This window comes from Desmodus rotundus, chromosome 6 (assembly GCF_022682495.2).
Source record: "Desmodus rotundus isolate HL8 chromosome 6, HLdesRot8A.1, whole genome shotgun sequence".
In the NCBI taxonomy this organism is placed as follows: domain Eukaryota; kingdom Metazoa; phylum Chordata; class Mammalia; order Chiroptera; family Phyllostomidae; genus Desmodus; species Desmodus rotundus.
This window is the reverse complement of record NC_071392.1, coordinates 154,609,495-154,630,467: the sequence shown is the minus strand read 5'-3', so window position 1 is coordinate 154,630,467 and position 20,973 is coordinate 154,609,495. Positions and strand designations below refer to the sequence as shown.

General features: G+C 54.4%; 1 protein-coding gene across 1 annotated transcript in view; it reads left to right on the top strand.

The window, feature by feature from the left end:
• The window catches only part of STK10 (serine/threonine kinase 10), an 89,381-nt gene that overhangs the window by 30,599 nt on the left and 37,809 nt on the right, over positions 1 to 20,973 (top strand). The window contains exons 3-4 of the mRNA XM_024577085.4: positions 7,726 to 7,774; positions 9,628 to 9,777. Of these exons, the coding sequence (XP_024432853.2) occupies positions 7,726 to 7,774; positions 9,628 to 9,777 (199 nt within the window). The remainder of the gene's footprint in view (positions 1 to 7,725; positions 7,775 to 9,627; positions 9,778 to 20,973) is intronic.

Genomic DNA, 20,973 nt, shown 5'->3' with positions numbered 1-20,973 from the left:
GAGCGTGCTGCTCCCGTGTTACCGAGGAGGACCTGGAGGCTCGGAGAGGTTAAGCATGTGTCCAGAGTCACCCAGGGGTGGCATTGGGACTTAACAGTCAGGGCATGTTGACCCCAAGCCAGTGCTCCTGACCTCTGGGTTCAACGGGGTCAGGAGGAATTGGGCATCCCTGAATTCAAACCACCTCAGGGCCACCCCTGGGACTTGGGCCGGCACGCTGGGCCCTGGAACCACCTAGGACTCCTCAAGCGTTGTGGCAAAAGGGCCAGACAGGCTCAGGCGCTCCCCGTTTGTTGCCCAGGAGCCCCAACATCATCCCCTGTGCCCGGGCACCCTTCTCTCCCATTGGGGGCACTCAGTGCACACGGGGAGCCCGCATTCCCTCCCCGGGCTCTCTGTGGGTGCGGGGGTGGGTGGGGCGGTGGAGCCAGGCTGAGTTCCTGGGAGGCCTGTGGGCAGGGTCGCTGGCTCAATGGCCACATTGTTTGGACTGGAGCTCAGAGGTGCGGAGGTTCCGGGACCGCCTCCAGGGACGGGTGGCCGAGAAGTTGCGGACTTTTGGGTGTTGACCGTGGTGGATTTTGGTGGCTGGCTCTGTGGTCTCCTTCCTACAGGCCTCAGTTGAGTCACCAGAAGCCTGTTTTCTGTGCTGGTGGGATGTCCCCACACCCAGGGGACAGTACCTCTCTGAGAGGGGGACCTGGGGGTGGGGAAGCGTGTGCTCTGCTTCCCCAGGAAGAAAGAAGCTCAGGGAGGGAAAGGGGTTTGCTCGGGGCTGCCCACTTCCGTGTCTTGGTGTCTTGGAGCCAGGCAGACTGGGGTTTGTCACTGAAAAGCTCAGTGGCTTTGGGGAAGCCCTTTCCTCACCAAACCTCAGCTTCCCCCTCTACAAAATAGGGACGAACCGAACCGCTCACAGGAGTACTCGAGGGTTGCTCACAGAACGCTTAGCGCTGTGCCAGGCCTGCATCAGGGCCCAGCGACGGTGGCCATCGTCTCGACTCTTGGGGGACAGGAGAGCAAGGGACAGGCTCGCTGTGTTTGGCTGTATTTGCAGAATCTGACTATTGGCTATTTTAGTCACCTTCTGACTGTTTTGCCCTGATTTCTGGGCATCTTAAGGCCACTGAAACATTGCATTCATTTTCATCATTCATTCATTCATCAAACCCTTATTGCTCATGCAGTAGATTCCAGGCTCTGCAAGTGGATGATATGAATGGACTTTAAAAAAATATATTTTGTGTATTTATTTTTAGAGAGAGGGGAAGGGAGGGAGAAAGAGAGGGAAACATCAGTGTGTGGTTGCCTCTCTCACATCCCCTACTGGGGACCTGGCCCACAACCCAGATGTGTGCCCTGACTGGGAATCAAACCAGTGACCCTTTGGTTCGCAAGCCGGCTCTCAATCCACTGAGCCACACCAGCCAGGGCTTTGAATGGACTTTTATAAATATAAACAGCCTCGTCAGTGATAAAGTGACTTCAGTCTCCTTGAACCCTACAAAGTTATTGTTGCGAATGACTTTACAGCTGTTGAAAGCTTCATTTTTCAGGTGGGGGAACTGAGGCTCGGAGCAGGAATGGGGACGTGACAGCCCCACAGCAGGACAGTGGCAGGTCTGGGACCATGTCCAGACCTCCCCCCTGTGGCTTACTTAACCTCAGTCCCACGAGTGTTGCCAACATTTATTTATTGAGGACCTTTGTGGACCCGGTACCCGCACTGGCTGCAGGAAAGGCTGCGGAGGTGAGGGGCCCCAAGCCCAGGGTGCTGAGTGGTCAACAGCATGTTGGTACCTCCCCTCCAGCCGGAACGTGCCTCGGCTATCTCCTGGGGACCCCCCCAGGCTGTGGCGCTGCTGACTCAGTTCTGCTGCTGGGCCCCTTGGCCTGTGGGCTGTAAACCTTGAAGCCCACGCGCTGTGGGTGGTCCCAGGGCCTCTTATCTGGGCTGGGACATCCTGGCTCCCTTATCTGCGGGGCAGCCTGCACTTGATGTGTGTGTGAGCAGATCAGTGGGGCCCAGGGAGGGTGGAAGCCAGGAGGCTGCAACTCCAGCTGTGTGTGGCTCCCTCTGCAAGGCACATGGAGGGTAGAATGGGGTCACTCAGTCTCCTTTATCAGGCAGATGAACAGGAGCCCAGACTGGGCACCCAAATAGAGGTCTCAGTTCAGATCCTGGCTCTGCCACTTACTCTTTTATGTGACCTTCATAATGTTCCCGAGCTTTAGTTTCCCCATCTGAAAAATGGGGGAAATGTACCACCAAATGCTGACAATAATTTGTAACGTTTGTTGAGCATTTGCTTGCTGCGTGCCAGGTGATGTTCTAAGCACCTGGCACAATCCCCTTTGGTGCTTGCCATACACCCCGTGAAGTACAGGCATTTTTTAGGGTGTCTACTCAACCTGGTGTGTGCGAGATAATCCATGCAAAGCCCTTGGCATGGGGCCGGGCCCAGAGTGAACCTTCAATTCCCCTTAAATGTCATGGATGGGGAAACTGAGGCTGTCCAGGCAGCCGCTTACTGTGTGAGGAGGTGGAGGGGGTAGAGTGGGACCACAGAGGGGGAGCGGCTGTGCGCGTGGTGTTTTCTTTGCATGCGACTGACTGAGCAGGGTGGACATCGGCTTGGCACAGTACCCGGGGGTCAGGGTGCAGTCCTGAAGGGTCGACCTGGCAGAGAAGAGAGATGTTAAGTCCTGGTGCTCTCAGTGCGGAGGGGTATGGAGCTGAGTCCTCGTTCGCACAGCTCCAAAGGAGGTTGGGACGAGCCTGTCCCAGGGCCTGGAGGGGAGAGACTGCTCCTTGAACAGAGCTGTGTGGGCAAAGCGCTACATTCCCAGCTGCCTGATAAATCCATGAGTGAATGAGTGAATGAATGAATGAACGAATGAACGAATGATTGGAGAGGTGCCGTGGCCTTCCAGGGTCACGAGGCAAGGCCCTGACCCTTGCGGCTCATCGTGACAGCTGCTTAGTCTAAACCGATGGGGATGGAGGTAAACACAGGTTTTCAGTTTCCTTTGGCCCCCGGCCAGAGAGGAAAGCCGCAAGTCCAGGCTGCTGCCCAGGCCCCCTTCAGGCACGTTTGAGCATGTGTATGGGTCGAGGTCTCCAGGGAAACGGAGCTCGTGAGCCTGAGGAGCGAGGCCAGTGGTGTGGAGGGTACCGGTCTGGCGAGAGGGCCCAGAACAAGCCAGCGCCTCCCTTCCCTGAAGTGTTCCCTATGTCCAAGCTCAGGCCCACCTGCCTCGTTATTTTTTCAGAATACTCATTGAAAGACCCCGCCCGGTCCCATCTGAACATCTTTCATACTGTAGACCTCTGATGCCCCTCTGCCAACACCCAGCACTCCCCACCCCTCTGCTTGGAAAAGGCTCTTGCCCCCTGCTCCAGCCCCTCGCTCCCTGGTTGGAGGCAAGAAGTCAGTGGAACACTGATGATAAGGTTCAGGTTCACAGGGAGCATGAAAGAGGCGCTCCTGCTGCAGGTTGTCTCTGGGATTTCTCTACTTCTGTCCTCCATTATCTTCTGCTTGGGGGAGGAGTGGTGGGCCCCAGGGTCCAGGCCTCTCGTTCTTTTGCGAATTCCCATCGAGCAGCGGCTTTTGAAGTTTGGTCTGGGGACCAGCAGCAACATCCCTGGGTCCTTTGTTAGAAACGAAGACTCTCAGCCTCCACTGCTCCCCCACCCCCTCCGACCTGCTGAACCAGAAACTGGGGCACAGCTCCTTGTGTGTGTCTCAGCCAGCTCTCCAGGGGACGCGCTACCCCTGCTGCAGGGTTTTTAGCTGGTCCCACCTAGAGATTCCTAGGAAACTCTTGCTTGCCCAGCCGGGTGGTATCCTTGTCCTCCTGTCTCATTGCCCCAATTCAGCCTCATTATTTCTTGCCAAAAGTGAGATCAGATATTTCCTGTAACAAGTAACGGAAAATACCAACTCATACTCACCTAATCAAGGAAAGGTATTAATTGGCTTGCGTGTCCTATTTGAAGAGTCCAGAGTGAGGTCAGGTGTGAGGGGAAGCTGGAGCAGAGCTCGGTCACACTGTGATTCTTTCTGCCCTTCTCTGTGTATCAGCTTTGATTGCATGTTGGCTTCCCTCATGGCTGCAAAGGGGCTGCCTGCAACCTTCAGGGCTGTATGCTTCCTAATCTGCTCCAGAAAGAGATGACACAGCATCTCACAACATCAAGCAGAGCTCACCATCTTTTCTCTGAATAGACCAGCCCTGAACCAGCCATCCAGGCAAGAGGCAGAGAATTGCCCTGATAGGTTTAGGCGCCCCCTCCCCGTGGGGGATGAGAGGAGTCCCATCCAGCTCTTACGGCTGTTTCAGGCAGGGAAGGGAGGCGATGCTGTGTGTGCAGGGCGAAGGATGCCCACGGCTCCAGAACTGACCAATCAGCCCTTTTGCTTCTGCCCCAAATCCACTCATCCCCGGCTTTCCCGGCTTCCAAACGTAACACGTCCAGGGGCATCTCCCTGAAGCAGAAACCTGTCCACAACACCCCTTGCTACACCCTTCCGTGGCCCCGGCCAGGTAGCTTCGTAGATGAGAGTGTCATCCCGATACACCAAGGTTGCGGGTTTAATCTCCACTCAGGGTACATACAAGAAGCAACCAATGACTGTATCAATAATTGGAACAGCAAATTGATCTCTCTCTCTCTCTCTCTCTCTCTCTCTCTCTCTCTCTCTGTCTCCCTCCCTCTCCCTCCCTCTCCCCCTCCCTCTCCCTCTCCCTCTCTCTAAAATCAATTTAAAAAAATCAAAGTAAAAAAAACAAATAAACCCTTTGGTGCCTCTCCCAGACACACACACAGCTCTCAGGATAAAGTTCATGCTTTGAGATGTTCGAGTTCCAGTTCACCTTTGCAGCCCGCTCCCTTCCCATCCTTTGCATCCTTCCCCTGCTTCTGCACTTGTTTCCTGCCTGGAATGTCATCTTTCTTCACTTGGTAAACTTGCCCTTCCAAAGTCAGCTGGATGCCGCCTCCTTTGGGAAGCCCTCCAGAACAGCTCCAGGCCTGGTGAACCCCTTCAGCCTCAGGCTTGGCTTCTGGGTAACGCAGCCTCCAAGTGCCCATACCTCTCCCCTCTGTATTTGTCTCTGCTATGGCCTTGGGGCAGGTACCTGTCTGATCTGTCCTAGGTCACCAGTCCCTGGGCTTGTCACCGACCAGGAGCCCACATAGTGTTTGTTGTTCGAGTATTACTTTAATGGCCTCCGCTGAGCCGAGCAATATGGGGCCCCTGCTGGACCCTCGGTTGATAACTGGTCACTTCTGCAGGCCCTGAGAAAACCGCAAACCACAAACTGCTTGTGGCCCTCTTGAGGGCGCACAGAGGAGGGGCCTCTGATGGGTTCAAGGAGGTGGTCCTTGGTACAGGGAGCTGCCTGAGCTGGGGCCCAGAGGCCCTGAGCTTTGCTCTCAGGAACCCTCAGTCCCCAGGAGCCTCTTTCATCCCAGGGCGCTGGGGCTTTCATTACAGATGGGCCCAAGTAGGTACTTCTGTATAGCACAGTTTTATAACACGCACTCATGGAATAAAATGTGGAAAATACCAGAACAGGCCACCTCGACCCTCCCTGGGTATTGATCTGTGTGCTTCCTTTCTCCTTTCTAAGCATGCATACTTGGTAACTTCCTAAGGTACTAAGACGGTGATTTTATTTTTTTTATTATTTTATTTTTGAAGTTATTATTTTGTTAATTAACCCCCCTGCATTTCTGTAAGAGGCCCCTGCAACCCTGCCACTGAGAAGCTGAAAGGTGAGCGTTAGGACACACGAAATGTGATCCAGTAAGAACCAAGTCATGGGGGTTTTTTTGTTTTGTTTTTCAGTTTTGGTTTTTGTTTTTGCATCACGCAAAAGGCATGAAGACGTGAAACATTTCAAACCAAAAGGAGGGGTTAAAAAAAAAAAAATGCTTTCAAAAAAAAAAGAGGAAAAGCCAAACCATTTTGCTGGGCTGCATTTACAGAAAGGTTGAGGGAAGCACCCCACTCGGGCGCCTGCTGTAGGCGACACCGAGGGCTGCTCTGTCCAGAAAAGTTCCCCACTTTCTCCGTGTGGTGAGAGCACCCTGGTTCCCTGAGAACACTCGTCGGGGCCCACACATGGATTGTGATGTATCGCGGGTTCAGTCCTGGCCTAGAGCCACGCGTGGGTGCGAGTATTCATGGGAATAAAACGAAAACTAAGCTCCGAGCTCCCCAGCAGCCGAGGCAAAACAATAAAAATGAACAAAAAGGGAAGTGCAAGGGATCCTGGAGCTCTCGAATGGCAGAAGGGGAAGCAAAGGAGCTGGCGGGATCTCGTGCTGTCCTGGTGCTGAACGTGGGGACCAGAGGCCTTGGGGACCTTGGGGTAAGGGTGTGGTACAAGGGTCAGCCTCCCCGAACAAGGAAGGAACCGCTGGGTTTGACCAGTTCTCACCCTGCTTCTTGATAATCACTGCGGGCGTGTCGATGAGCCAGTTCTCATTTTGTGCAGGAAACCCGAGGAACCTAGCCCAAGTGTGGCGCTTGCAGGTGGCTTTGTTTGCTAGAGATTTAACAAGCACGTACTTGTTGGCGTGGCTTTCACTCATTGACATTGGGGACAGAAGTGACGAGTCTCATTTCACAGAGGAGGAAATTGGGGAGAGGACGTGGCTGACCCAAGGTCACATTGGGAATTAAGTGGCACCACCAGGACGTGCATTCAAGCTACCACCTTCTCCTGTCCGGCTGCCCCCTGTTAGACAAGGGAGGGTCTGCCCTTCTGGCCACCCTGTGGGCAGTGTGTCTGCCTCTTGGTTGGAGGGGCTTTCAACCGGCAGGAGCCGGGGGTGCGGGGGAGTGTCTCCAGGCATGTGTCACTCCCCACCTTTCCCACCCGCCTGAACCCCACTTTAAGGAAAAGAGAAAGCACGTTTGCACGTATGAGCCCAGAGGGGCCGAGAGAGAGTGAATCGGAGGGGGAGGCCTGTGTTGGTCCTCAGGACACTTTTTACTCTGATTCAGTCCCCTGCCCTGGGCTGGGAGCTCCTTGAGAGCCTGGGCCTGGTGGTTCTTCCAGGGCCTGCTACCGATGGGGTGTGTGGTAGGTGTGTATTGAATGAATGAATTAATGATGAATGAATGAATGAAGTAACGAATACTTGCCTAAGCGACCAGAGGGTTAGAAAACTTTCTAACTTTCTTACTTTCTAGTTGGGGACCTGCCACGAAACAATCTGTCTGTGGTCAGTCAAATCCCCTTTCTGGGCCTCAGCTTCTCTATCCGAGCTGCTCTTCGAGGCCTTGACTTCCCCGTGTTCCGAGGCTGCCGGGGCCCTGGGCTCTGGAAGATGGAGAGAGATAGGAGACAGGGGCTGGGACTCCAGGAGGACTTGGGTGGCTTGTACATGTGGTGTCCTCTGCGACCGCCAGCTGTGGAGCACGGAAAGGGAGGTGGCGGGCAGGTGGGGACAAGTGAGCGGGATGGGCCAGAGGGGAAGGAGAGTATGTGCTTGGCTGAAAAGGCTGTTCCCTGAATCTGTGGGTATCATGTCAAGTTGGTTTTGCTTTTTTTGGAAAGTGAAGTGCCCAGGCAGCCTCTGGGCATTAGAGCCTCCTATGGGGGCTGCTCAGGCCCCGGGGCAGGAGGAGGAGAGGCTCTGGGCATCTCCCCATTGCTTGGGCTGTGCTCGAGGCTCATCGATACTTTGCCTTGTGTTTTCTGCAGATCATGATCGAGTTCTGCCCTGGGGGAGCGGTGGACGCTGTCATGCTGGGTGAGTCTGCCTTGGTCCAGCGCGGGGGTGGCGGGGTCGGCTCCGTCTAGGGCAGGGGTCCTTCACTCCCCCACCTAGTAATCACCTGGCCTGTGAGCACCTCCCCACTCTGTTCCTGGGGTGGGGGAGCGGGCAGGGGTTGCGTTCCCGGAGAGAAGGCGTTTCCCCGGTGGGAAGGCCAGTGCATCCTGTTCTAAGAGCCCTGTGTCCTTGAGCTGGTCCCCTGCGACCTTGAGCCTTCTTGGCCGTGAGACAGATGCCTGGACTCCGTTGCCCAGCCCCACAGCACTCAGAGGAGGTGAAAGGGAGACACCTGAGGGAGGTTCTTTGAAAAGTGGGGATCCCCCCATTTTGTAAGAACTTAAGGGGATGTTGTCATGATGTTCCCGGCAGGCTTGAGCAATAATGAAAATATATGTAATAATCACCATGGTTGGGGAACAGGCACTATATGCCGGAGGTGGTGGTAGCTGCTTTCACGTATATTATCCTCATGTGTAAAACCTGCAGTTGCTGTGTTTTCCTCGACCTGACCGACACGGCAGAGGTTACAGAGCCGGCCCTGGGCCAGCCAGCAGAGCTGAGCTGTGCACCCAGGGCTGGGGTGCCCGGCTCCTAACCACCGCCCACCCCTTGTTACTCCCTGTGCTTGCTGACCTGGTGGGTGGGGAGTGAGGAGAGGCTGAGGGTCTGGGGTCCCTGGGGGTTAAGTGACCTGTCCAGGACTCTGGGGTGGCTCAGGGGAGCAGAGGCCCTCAGTACAATGCAGCCTCATTCAGCCACTTTTTTTTTATTATGAAGATGGTATCGTCCCTGAGTTTATCTCCGTAATGTCTCTGGTTTGTGGCGGCCCTTCCCCACCTGAGCTGTGGGAATGCTGGCCTTCCTTGCTGAGCCCCTTGCCACTCCCAGAGTCCCCAGGTGAGGGACCGGATAGGGGTACTTGTGACATGGCCCTCGGGGGCACCCCCTCTTAGCAGAATCCTGCCTTTGAAGCTTTTTATTGTTCTGGGCAGAATCTAACAAAATAAAAATGGCGGTCTGGTGTCAGTTCAGACTCTTCAGGTTGTAAGGAGACTGTTCAAACTGGGTTAGGGGAAAAATAGATGGTGGGAGGGGGAATTTTCGCGATTAACTGTCAGGCATAGCTTGATCTAGGAGTTTTTACAGAAGTTGTCAGAAGAGCTCAGTTTCACTTTCCACTCTCCAGCAGCACCAATGCCACCAGCTCCTGTCGGCCTCCAGGCCTTTGCTTCTGCAGGGTCCTTGGCCAGGAACGACGTTTTCTCCTTTCAAGACACCTCTTCTTCCTTCAAGACACAGCTGGAGTGTCCTTTCCTCTGGGGACCCTCCCGTTCCCCACCTGGAGGGGGTTGCCACCCATCCTGTCCTCTTGCGCACCCGAACCCCACTCTGCCCCAGCACTGCTCACCGTCCCCACGCCCCTCCCTTGTCCCCGCACTGAGCACGGAGCCTGACACGGAGTCAGTGTCACTCAGTCCTGCTCACAGAACCGGCTCTGCCTCTCAGAAGGGATGTGTTTACAAACCCGAGCTCTGAGGCCAGACCGGCTGGCTTGAATCCCAGATCTGTGACTTGCTGTCCTTGTGACCTTGAGCAGGTGACCCGACCTCTCTGAGCCTCAGCTTCCTCCTCTGTAGAATGGGGCAGTAAGGGTGCCTGCTCCATCAGGGTGCCATGGAGAGGTGGTAGGTAACAAGTGAGAACCCAGCACACAGTAAGTGCTCGGTAATGTTGGCGGCTTTTGTGTTCCTTGCACCTGCTGTGTGCCTGACACCGAGTGGCCTGCGGCGAGCGCCTGCTGAATTGACCACAGTTCTCTCTGTTTCCAGAGCTGGACCGAGGCCTCACCGAGCCTCAGATTCAGGTGGTTTGTCGCCAGATGCTAGAAGCCCTCCACTTCCTGCATGGCAAGAAGGTCATCCACCGGGACCTGAAGGCTGGCAATGTGCTGATGACCCTGGAGGGCGACATCAGGCTGGGTAAGGGCGGCTGCCGGCGTGGGGGGCGGGGTGCGTCTGCCTGCGGGTGTTGCCTTGGCTTCGGCGGGCAGGAGGGGGCGAGTGTGGGGGCCTCACTGCTGTGGCCACCCAGGAAGCGACAGCCTCGTCCAGGTACAGTTCCCGTGGGTTCTCCGCGGACAGTGATTTTGTCCCCCAGGGACATCCACAGTTGTCACAACTTGGGGAGAGACACTGGCACGTGGTGCGTAGAGGTGAGGGATGCTCAACCTCCCGGAGCACCCAGGACATGGCCCCTCGATACCAGAGTGACCTTGCCCACCGGCCCGTGGGCAGGGGGTGGCGCCGGTGCCACCTGTTGCTGTTGTCTCTGATTGGTCGAGAGGGCCCAGTGAGAGGGGCAGAGGGCGGGCCAGGCCTGTGCCCTTTCCCAGAGAGGAGCTCTGCGTTAGGACTTGTGTCTGAACCTCATTTTTTTATGTCTCCTCTCTCTTTGGGTTTTTTTTTTTTCAATTGTGGTGAAATGCCCATGGCGGAAGCTTTATCGCCTTAGCCATGGCCGAGTGGACAGCTCAGTGGCACTCGGCACAATGACACTGTTGCACAGCTGTCCCCACCGTCATCTCCACTGTCATCTCGATGATTTTCATCGTCCCAAACTGAGACTGTCCCTATGAAACACTCCCTCCCCCCAACCCCGGCCCCCTCCTTCCCCCTCCGTCTCTACGAAGGTCACAACTCTAGACCTCGTGCAAGTGGCAGCATTTGTCCCTTTGCGGCTGGCTTCTCTCACTGAGCATAACGTCCTCAGGGTTTATCCCTGGCCTCGCACGGGTCCGCATCTCTTCGTGTTTTAGTAATTTTTTAACCAACATAACACACACGTCCTGTGCTCCCTCCGCCCTCGCCCCGTCCACTCCAGAGGTTATCACGTGTGACTCTTCTTGTTTGGCTTCTGCATTGCTAAATAATAGGCCCGTAAAGCCATTTTTAAGTAACGATTCCTATTGTTTGGTGAAAAGTAATAATGCTCATTATACAAAATTCACATCGTACGGGAAGGTTCAAAGGGGAAAGCGGGGACGTGTCTCCATCTCTTATCCCAACGTTGGCCCCGGTTGTCATCCCGGGAGCCTTCTGGTGTGCTCCGCCGGTAGGAGGGGTGCAGCCAGCGAGGGTTTAGGGAGACAGAGCTCTCGTTTGTCAGTTGGGCTACATTTAACTTCACTTTCTATTAACACTCTCCTTTGATGGTAACATGCTTCATCCATCTGCCCGCCCCTCGTCCTTCCCACACAGAGGTGTCACTGTTGGACTTTCTCTGTTGGTGGCCCTTGTCTCCGTCCGGAATGTCGTCCTTATGTCCACAAGGACCTGCACTGCCATTGAGCCCCTGTGATTGAGGACTGTAGGGACAGTCACAGGGCTGGCGCGGAAGTGGCACAGGCTCAGCAGCAGGAGGACTCTGAAGCTCAGAGAGGGTGAGGACCTGTTGTGGGTCACAGAGCCGGAGAGGCCAGGGCCGGTCTGACCCAGGCTCGCTGGCGCACATCACGGCACTCACCTTCCCGGCTTAGGGCAGGGCTGGGCCTTACCAGGCGGGTACAAGACGGGTCTGTCCCCATATTCAGTGCATCTCAGTCCCCTGGAGGCTCAGGTTGCTTGCGCAGCTGCCAAGGTTTCTGATGCGGCAGGTCTGGGATGCGGCCCAACCACTTGCGTTTCTCCCAGGCTCCTCACCGAGGCTGCTGGTCTGGGAGAGCCTCACTTGGAGAACCACTGCTTGAGACCCTCCCACCCAGAGTGTGGCTGGTGGCAGCCCAGTATTACCTGGGAGCTCGTTAGAAGGGCTCATGGTCCAGAGTGTGGGGTGGGATCTGTCCTGAACAGCAGAGAGGGAGGGCTCCTCGCCTGGGACAAGAGCTGGGCCACACCCCACTCTGTGTCCCAGGCTTCTGTTCCTCCTCCTTGTTCCCTCTTTGAACTGGAGGGGTTAAGAGCAGACACTCTGGATCTGAGAAACCTGGGTTCAAATCCCAAGGCAGCTTCTATCTCTGTGTGACCTTGGATAAGTCACCTAATTTGCTGCCCGTCCATTTCCTCATCTGTGAACTGGGGTAACACTAAAACCTCCCCTAGACAGTGTGACACCAGGTACAAGAACACAGGTTTGTGCCTGCTTGTGCCAGGCCCTGTGCAGGCCTCTGGGGCAGGGGGAACGAGGCCCTGGTCCTCCTCCTACCCAGAGTTCCCAGGCCGGTGGCGAGACCTGAGGGGGCCTCAGGGCGGGGGTGGCAGCTGGGGCAGGAGTGTGTGGGGGGCGGGGAGTGCCAGGGGCCTGGGTGTAGAAGACGTTTCAGTGAGAGAGTAGCTTGAGCTGAGCAGTGCAAGGTGGGCAGGTGCCTGTCAGGTACACCAGCGTGGGCTGGGCAGTCCAGCAAGGGGCGCCTAGTGGGCAGAGGCATGCGGGCGAGACACCGGGTTTCTGGGGGAGTGATGATAAAAGTAACAACACTCATTCATTGGGTTTATGAAGCTCCCTCTATTAGAAAAGGCACTTTCTGGGCACCATCTCATTTTATCAGCCTTCCAGGATGTGTGTGTGTGTGTGTGTGTGTGTATGTGTACACGTTACCTAACACAGGCAAGGACACTGAGGCCCACGGTGAAATAAGATGCCCAAGGTCAAGGCTGGACTCCGGGAGGAAGTAGCAGAGTTTGGTCTTTCCCATGTCACAGCTGCCAGTGGCCTGACTCAGCTGAGGGTAGAGCGTGGTTGGCCAGGGCCAGGCTGGGCCAGGGAGCACCCCGAGGCCCCGGGAGGACCCAGGGGCAGAGGATAGTCTCGTGTGCTCTGGGGAATTCAGGGCTCAGCCTGGGAGAACTGATTGCTCAGCAGAGGCATAACACAGGAAACCTGAGCCAGCACCAGCCCCGGGGTGGGACCGGGGTGGAGGGAGAGCCCCAGCAGCCACGGTGCCCAGTGGGGTTCTCACTTCCCACACTGTCCTCCCTCTGTAGCCCCGGAGGGCGCTGAGGTGCGGGTCAGGCTCTGGAATCCTGCTGCAAACCTAGTAGAGGGTGGATGGGAGCAGACGGGTGCATCTGGTTTCCAAATGACTTGGCACAGGCGATGGAGAACATCAGAAAGCCAATTAAGAAGGAGAAATGTTCAGGGAGAGTTGACTCTGTGACTTGACATAATTGTCACCGGCTCTGGAGCCTTGGGGTGGACGCCTCCTGGGGCCTGTTGTTCTGTTTAGGAAAATCCTCCCCTGCCTGGAATCTGCCCTGGTGGAGGAGGCCTGTCTGACTTTTCCTCACTTCCTGGGACCCTGTTGGGCCCCTGGAGGCATCCCCTCCCCCCCCCCCCCCCCGCCCGGCTCCTTATGCAACTTGGGGGGGAAGAGAGAATCGATTGCTCAGCAGATCTTTCTCCCAAGCAAGGGCCTCACCTCGAGGGAGACTGTGTCTGCTTCTCAATAGCATGCTGCCAATAAACAGGAAGTAGCGGGGTGAGCTGAGCAGAGTGTGGGCTCTAAACACAGAAAGGCCTGGTTCAGATCCTGGCTCCTCCACTTCCGAGCTGGAGGAACATGCCGGACTGCCCAAACCTCAGTTCTCTCATCTGTGCAATGGGTATAACCATAGACCAGCCTCACAGGGCTGTTGTGGGGCGTCCGTATGCACAGCCCGGGGGCTCAGGGTTACAGCTCTCCCTGCTCCTAGGCCTTTTGTTTCTTCCTTGTGTTAAATGTCTACTTCTGTCTAGGATTTCAGGCTTCCTCGGCGGTTCGTTTGACAGGTGCCAAGAGAAGCCCCAGTTGCTGCTCTGGGCGGGTGTGAAGCTGTTCTCCATGGCAGCTGGGAATCCATTTGTGCAGAGGGAAAAAGGAGCCGTATCTGCCTGCCAAGATAGTTGGGATATTAAGTGGGGTGTGGACTTTGAAGTCCAAAGATCTGTGTTCTTGTCCTGGATCTGCCCCTTGGCATTGGGTGCCCTTGGGCAAGTCACCTCATGAGCCCCAGTTTCTGAAACTTAGTAATAGGTGCCACGTCGTTGATGTGATGGTTGGTACGACAGAACGTGCAAAGCGCCTGTAGATGCCCAGTGCGTGGTAGGGGCCCAGCAGCGTGAGGTTTCTCTCCCCAGCTGAGGACTGTCTTAGAGCAGCTGCTATGACAAGGCTTGTTCCCTGTTCTCCAAAGAACCCACATTCCTCTCCCCAGACGGTCTTGTCGGAGGGTGGAAGGTGACTTCCACACCTTTTGGGGTCTTTCAAGTTCTAAGCAGAGGCCTGTGCTGTTCTAAAAATCAGTGTCCAGCACAGAACTTGGCACAAAGTAGGTGCTCAATAAATCATAGCTTCTGGCATTTCACTACTTTACCAGTTTATGATTTCTGCAGGGTCCCTAACTCCCAAAGGCCCACTGCTGTACAGGAGGCCTAGCAGGGGGGCCTGGCAGGAACCAGGCACGGTGTACCTCCCATGCCCACCTGGACCCCAACCCAGAATTCCTCTTTGCTGCCGCCAGCTGGCTGGGGTCCTGGTTCTTCCACTCTGGCTCCCATGCACTGATCCAGTGTTCTATACGTAGTACTTCGTTTAGTCCTCGACCATGACCGATGGCAGTCTATAGAGGAGCGATTTGGCAACCAGAGAGGTTAATTAATTTGCCCGGGGTACACAGCTGTACGAAGTGGGGTTCAGACCAATGCATCTGGCTCCAGAGCCCACGTGGTTAACACTGCCTGTGTTTAAAGGATTTTGGTGGCAAATGATTAAAAAATCCTCTTCTGTGAAGGGACAGATGGACAATGTGTGTATAGAGTATATGCAATGGGTCTGGGGAAGAGAGACAGCTGGTCGGGTGTCCAGCGGGGCTGGACCCTGTAACACAGACGCTGCGTAGATGCCCTTCCGTGTCCGTGCGTGTGGTTTAGGCTCTCAGACCCACCCCCTCCCCAAAGCTAATGCCAAAGTCTAAGTTTTACTTTTCCCAGCCTGGCCTCCTGCAGGATGAGCTGAACCTTACCATTTCAGATCTGAATCAATAATCCCACGAAGGGCTCTGATTGGCCCAGCTTGGCTTAGGAGCAGATCCTTGGACCAATCAATGAGGCCCAGGGAGGAGGGCTTTTCTGATAGGCCCAGCTTGTGGTCAGTCTCCGGGATCGGGGGCGGGGTCACAGGCAATGTGGAAGTCCCCCTGCCCCTTCCAGAACAGTGTGGTTGGGGCGGGCAAGATGGTGTTCCAGAAGGAGAGAGGGCTTGGACTTGGCCAGAAAAACAAGTAGTTGTCCACCATGGACTGGCCCAGCCTGTTAGTGTAAGAGAGACTCGGAGGAAGGGCAGTGAGTGAGGCAGGAGTGTTGAGGGGAGGGAAGCAAGAACAAAGGACTCAATTTATGATCGGGGTCGGGGGGTCGGGGAGAAAACGGGGGGGGGGGGGGGGGGGGGAAGGGTGACGGAGGGAGAAAAGAGGGTCAAGAAGGCCGTGAGGGTAGGGAGTGGAAAACGGGAATGAGTGGGAGAAGAGGCATCATTTGTGGCCACGTGTGTTAACGGTTTTGTATGGTAGCTGCCTAGAAAACAAAATAAAAAGGGAACAGAAAAGTGAGAGGAGCAGTTCTTTCCATCTTCCATTTGGCTGGATAATATGATTGCTGTTTAATAGATGAGGAAACTGAGGCGCACAAAGATGAGGCAATTTGTCCCAGATCATGGTAGAACCTTCTCACTTCCCTACCTCGTGCTATTTCTGTGACACCAGGCAGATGGCCCTGATCATTTGGAGAAGTCGCTTGGGTGCCAGGGGAAGCCTTCCTCTCAATGGGCTCAGCGCTGGCTGCTGTAACCCGAGGGGGTCGGGGGTGGCCCCTGGGATTCCAGGCTAGAGGGTGTGAGCCTTCACTTTCTCCTGTTGCCACCCGTTTCGACAGGTTTCGGACCTCCTCTAGGCTTCCCTTCTTTGTCTGCCGTGGGGGCCTGGCTCGTGTCTGTCCACAGGGCCACTGCTGGCACTTTGGATGGGGCAGTTTGTGCCATGCTGGAGGCCCAGTGTCCTGCCTCTCCCTCATGGACTGATAGGAGCACCCTTGTCATTGTGACGGCCAGACCACAGCCACCCGTTTCCAGACACTTCCCGGGGCACATGGTACCGCTCCTGGTGAGGGCCACCTGGAAGTTTCTTAGACCAAGAATGCAAGGGTAAGGGCCTGACCGAGCTGGACCGCGGACTCACCTGATTTGAGGTGAAGGGTCCAGGAGAGGAGGGGGCTCAGCACTGCAGTTGGACAGTGGTTTGGCTCTAACTGGCCCGGCGTGGTCTGGGAGAAGGCTCCTCTTGTTTTGGATCTTCCGATTGCTTACAGACAAGTAGTTAAGTGGACAGACGAGAGATTCTTCTATGTCTTCAGACAGTCTGATTTCATTGCTTGTGTGGTAACATAATGCATTTTACACTGTGTATGTAATTTTCAGATTACATAGGTAATATTTTTATGTGCCTGTGTGGAAAGATACATGCACGATATTTATTGCAACAATGTTTACAACAGCAAGAAGTCAGCAATGGTTCAAGGTTACTCCAGTAGGGGGTTAAGTAAGTTACGATACTGTCACATGATGGGATGAACCTCAGCTGCGGAGTAGAAAATGTGAAATCTCTTGTAAAGATGTCCAGTTCGTCCTCGAATGACACGGCCCTGCACGAGGCAGGTCCACATAGGCATGGGGGTTTTTGTTTTTTGTTTTTTTTTTCCAATGAGTACAGTTGGCCCCTCATATCTGCAGGTTTCGCATCTGTGGATTCTACCAATCGCAGATGGAAAACGGTATTCCCAACCACGGATTGAAGAGTATTCACAATCACTGTCTTCAGTCGCAGCTGGTCGAGTCTGCAGATGCAAAGGGCTGACTGTAACATCAAAAGTTATATGTGGATTTTTGGCTCCACCCCTAGCCCCTGGGTTGTTCCAGGGTCAAGTGTATATAGACACTGAGAAGGGGGAAACCATGCTGTACTGTAGTATGCTTAATGTGATTTCATTCTTTAAAAGTAGCAAGTGCGTGAAAATTACATCATGTTAATGATCTATATCACATATCAGTGAGTATAGAGAGCGATACAATGCTATATATAATTTGGAATGAGCGGACTCACAGAGAAGGAAATTAACATCTCTCCCAGTCTCCCAGAATGCATCGCTGTAGACTTCCTTCCAGTCTTCCGTGCCAGAGAAGGTGGGACCACACTGTGGCGGAGCACAGTCTTAGTGTTACATCTGTCCTTAGAGCTGGGTGACCGTCTACAAGTTACTCAGTCTCTCTAAACTTTAGTTTTCTCATCTGTAAATTTCCCTGCCCACAAGGTCATGGATAGGAAGGCTGTGCATAAGAATATATATGCAGATGTGATATAAAGTATATACAGAGGCAGATACAAATGAGATGCAGAGGACTATATATGCAAATGACATGCAGATGATATGCAGAGCCAGCTATAAATGAGATGCATAAGCCTTTGCACAGTGCTGTACACCTAGAAGGTCCCCAGTAAATACTAGGTTTTATGAGATAAATATGTATTAGATAAACGTTGGTATTGTAGTATATATACCATTTTCTCGTCTGCTTCTTTTTTAAATTGATAATATTAGGATGTTTTCCCCCAAACCTTAAATATTTCTCAGAAGCACGATTATTTAATTTTTTCTGGCATTCTGTCACTTGCATCAACCATGATTTACCTTTGAAGCCCTGAAAGGTGGGTGTGTAGGTTCCTCACGAAGCTTCCCACACTCTCCTCTCACAAGGGTGTGATGGAGCCGAGTCTCTCTCTGTGACGCCCGCAGGAGGGGCTCTCAGAAGGAGGCCGTGGGGTTTGTGCAGCGTTTCAGGTTTTCACGAAAGCCTGGGGCTGGTGTGCTGATTTCCACCCACCACATCCTGGCCCCCACTGGGTTTTCAGAAAAGATGAGACAAAAGTAAAAACCCAGAACACCGTATGCATTTCAGCTTTTTAAACCCTGAAAGCGGTGCACACGCTTTATGAAAAACATTTTAAAGGATAAAAGTTCACGAAAGTAAAAGAATGTAAGGCCCCTCGGTGTACTGCCCCCACCCAGGTCCCGCTCCCGGGGAGGTGGTCACCGTTTAGCTTGCCGTGCAGCCTCCACACGCGTGTCCGCATGGGCGGTGCGTGTGCACACGCAGCAGCCCGTGTCCTTCTAAGGTGCTGCTGGAGTCACGCTCCACGTTCTGTGATGCGCATCGGTGGGTCGCAGCTTGTTTGGGATGCCGTGTTATACGAACTAAGTCCCAAGTTGGTACCTAGACTCTGACCTCATTCTTTTTCGGGGCTGCCTCCTGTTTTAGGGTCTGGGCGAGCCAGCCTTCCCATTCCAGCCCAGGCTCCAGGAGCAACGTAGTTCATTTGCACTGTTTCACTCTCCTGAGTAATGCTTTCCTAGGCTTCCTTACGTGTGGTAAATCTGGTTTGGGGGATGTGTTTCTAAAGAGAGTTGCTGGCAAACATGTTTCTTTAAACCCAGTGTCACCGTTTTCCCCAAAGGCACAAGAGTGAAGGCGTTCTAGCAGAGTCTGTCTGCTCGTTCGTTCATTCGAAGCCCCCACTGAGCGCGTCAGGGGCCGGGTGCGGTGGGCAAAGCAGAAACGGTCTCTTCCTTACGGAAATGATAGTTCTCGGAGAGAGCCCGTCCTTCCCTTCCTGCCCACTGCTGCCCCGTGTCTGAGGCTTGTTTGCAAATGGGAGGAGGAGACCTTTCATCCCAAGAGGTGGCCTGGAGAAAAGCTGCCTCAAGCTGACCGAGGGCAGCCAGCCTCCTGGCGGAGAGTAACCCCCAAGCAGGGAGCACACTGCTGGGGGCCCCCTGCCCGTGCCCAGGGAGACCCTACTGGCACCCCCTCCCTGTACAGGCCCCATCTTGCGGGGCAGAAGGGGAAGTAGCAGCTACCCAGAAAGCCAGCGGCACTTGCCTCAGGGGGCCCTGGGGACGGGGAGGCCAACCGGGTGTCATTGTGAAAGTAAGTGGTTTCGGCTTTTCCTGTCCCTTCTTTGGAAGGGACCAGCAGGGTGTGGTGGGGCGTGGCAGCTCCCTGCCAGAACCCAGCTCTGGGTCTGAGAGGCCAGCACGGTTCCCAAACGGTTTCTTGAAAGATTTCGGGGGTGACAGGCCATCCAGTATTGGCGTTTGCAGGGCAGCTGGGGCCCAGGGTGCCCTGCAGGGAGGCGGCGAGCCCAGCTGCCCGTTACCCGGAAGCTGGGCAGGGGTGGGGTGGGTGACTCACGCAGGGCACGGGGCAGGGAGCAGCAGAGCTGCGTCCTCACCTGGACTTGCACCTCGCCCTGCAGCAGCGGGGTGGTGGCGGGCTCTGCCTGTTCCCTGTTACAGCCCTGTGGGGCCGTCATCAGCTGACTGAGCAACTGTCTTGTTAGCAGCTGGGGCTTGGAGCTCTGGGACCTCAGCCTTGACCACACCTAGAAATCTCAGGCAACTGGCTCAGGTGCCCAGAGCGTTTACCAAGGGCCCGGCTTGGAGCCGAGTGCTCTCCTGTGTTCTGCAATCTTCCTGACAACCCTACGAAGTTGTTCTACAGTATTGTCATCCCCTGTTAACAGGCAGGGAAACTGAGGGTCAGGGGTTTGGCGGCTGTCTCCCAGACCTTGACCTCCTGGCTGCAGGAGCTGCCACCTCCCGAAGCGTGCTCCATGGCTTTGCCCCGCCTTCTCCCTGCTTGGTCCTCTCCATCCCTGGAAAAACAAGCCACACGAGGGTGAGGAGCGTGGTTCATCTCTTCGCCTAGGACAGTGTCTGGCACGTGATACATGTTCAGTTAGTATTTGTGGAATGAATGAATAGTCTGGAGGCACTCAGCTGTCTTTCCTCCAGGCCCTCCTTTCTCCCCACCCCCACTCTGGAGGTCATATCCCCCTCTTCCCCAGCCTCCCCTAGCCCCACACTCCTGTCTTCCCCTCACTTACAAAGTTACGAATATCAGATACTTGTTGGTGTTCATCTGCGTGCATCTGCTTCCACTAGTAGCCTGTGAGCTGCCCGAGGACAAGGACTTAGTTTGCTTTGGCCCCCCCTGTAGTCTCTGCCCCAGGCTCCTGGTGGCCCCCGCATGGACAGAGAGAGGAATGAGCCAGTGAGATAATACAAGAGCCAAGACGGGAGCCCCGTTTCCTCACATTTGGGCCCTGCCCCTGGCACTGTCCTCCCTCCTGGTTCGAGCTCCTGAGTGGTGGAACACAGCGACTGTCACCTGCTCCCAACCAGCTCATTTGGAGACTCAGGACGGTGAAACAGCTTTGCAGTTTCTAGCGGCAGAGCTCTAAGAGGGCCACCACCTGTTCTCTCGGGGTGTCGCTTCCTCCTGAGTTTATTTTTTAATCAGGATGAAACTGGCCCAGAGCCCAGAGCACGGGTGAGAGAGAGTTCCTTGGTGGCACTGGAGCCTTCCCCACACGCTGAGTGGTGCCGGGTGTGGGTTTAAAGAGAAATGTGTTTACTTTCTGTTAGTCCTGAAATCATACACGTTCAGCATAGCAAGTTGAAGGGACTCAGAAAAGTAGAGGAAACCCCGTCTTCTCTCACCCACCACCCACGGGCAACCATTGCAGCAGCTGCCTTATTTCCTCCCCGTCAGTTCAGTGTATGTTTTGCCCTTTTTGGGGGGAGGGGGGGATGGGACATAATGTTGACCTACAAGCCAGTCAGCTCTGCATCTCCCCTTTCCCACTTAACCTCGTAAGTATGTAAGGACAATGTTAGTGTTGTTAAGTATTAAAGTATTAGCTATGTAGTAAATACTAGTGTTAAATACATAGTAAATGTTTAATACTGATGTAGAATTTCACATTAAAATACAGAATAAAATACTTCGAGACTAATTTTAATGACTATAAAATATTCCATCATATGGGGTTCATCACACTTTTCTTAACCTGTCCAGTTGTTTACTGTCTACCTTTTCTTACCTCTCCTAATTCCTTTGTGTGTGTGTGTGTGTGTGTGTGTGTGTGAGAGAGAGAGAGAGAGAGAGAGAGAGAGAGAGGGATGGAGGGAGGGAGGGAGAGAGAGAGGATATCTTAAATCCTTTCAGAAAAGACAGGTACGTTATGTATCGTGTATCAAGCATTTAACATCACTCCCCAAGCGTTGCTCAGTGACAGTATCGCAGCCAACGA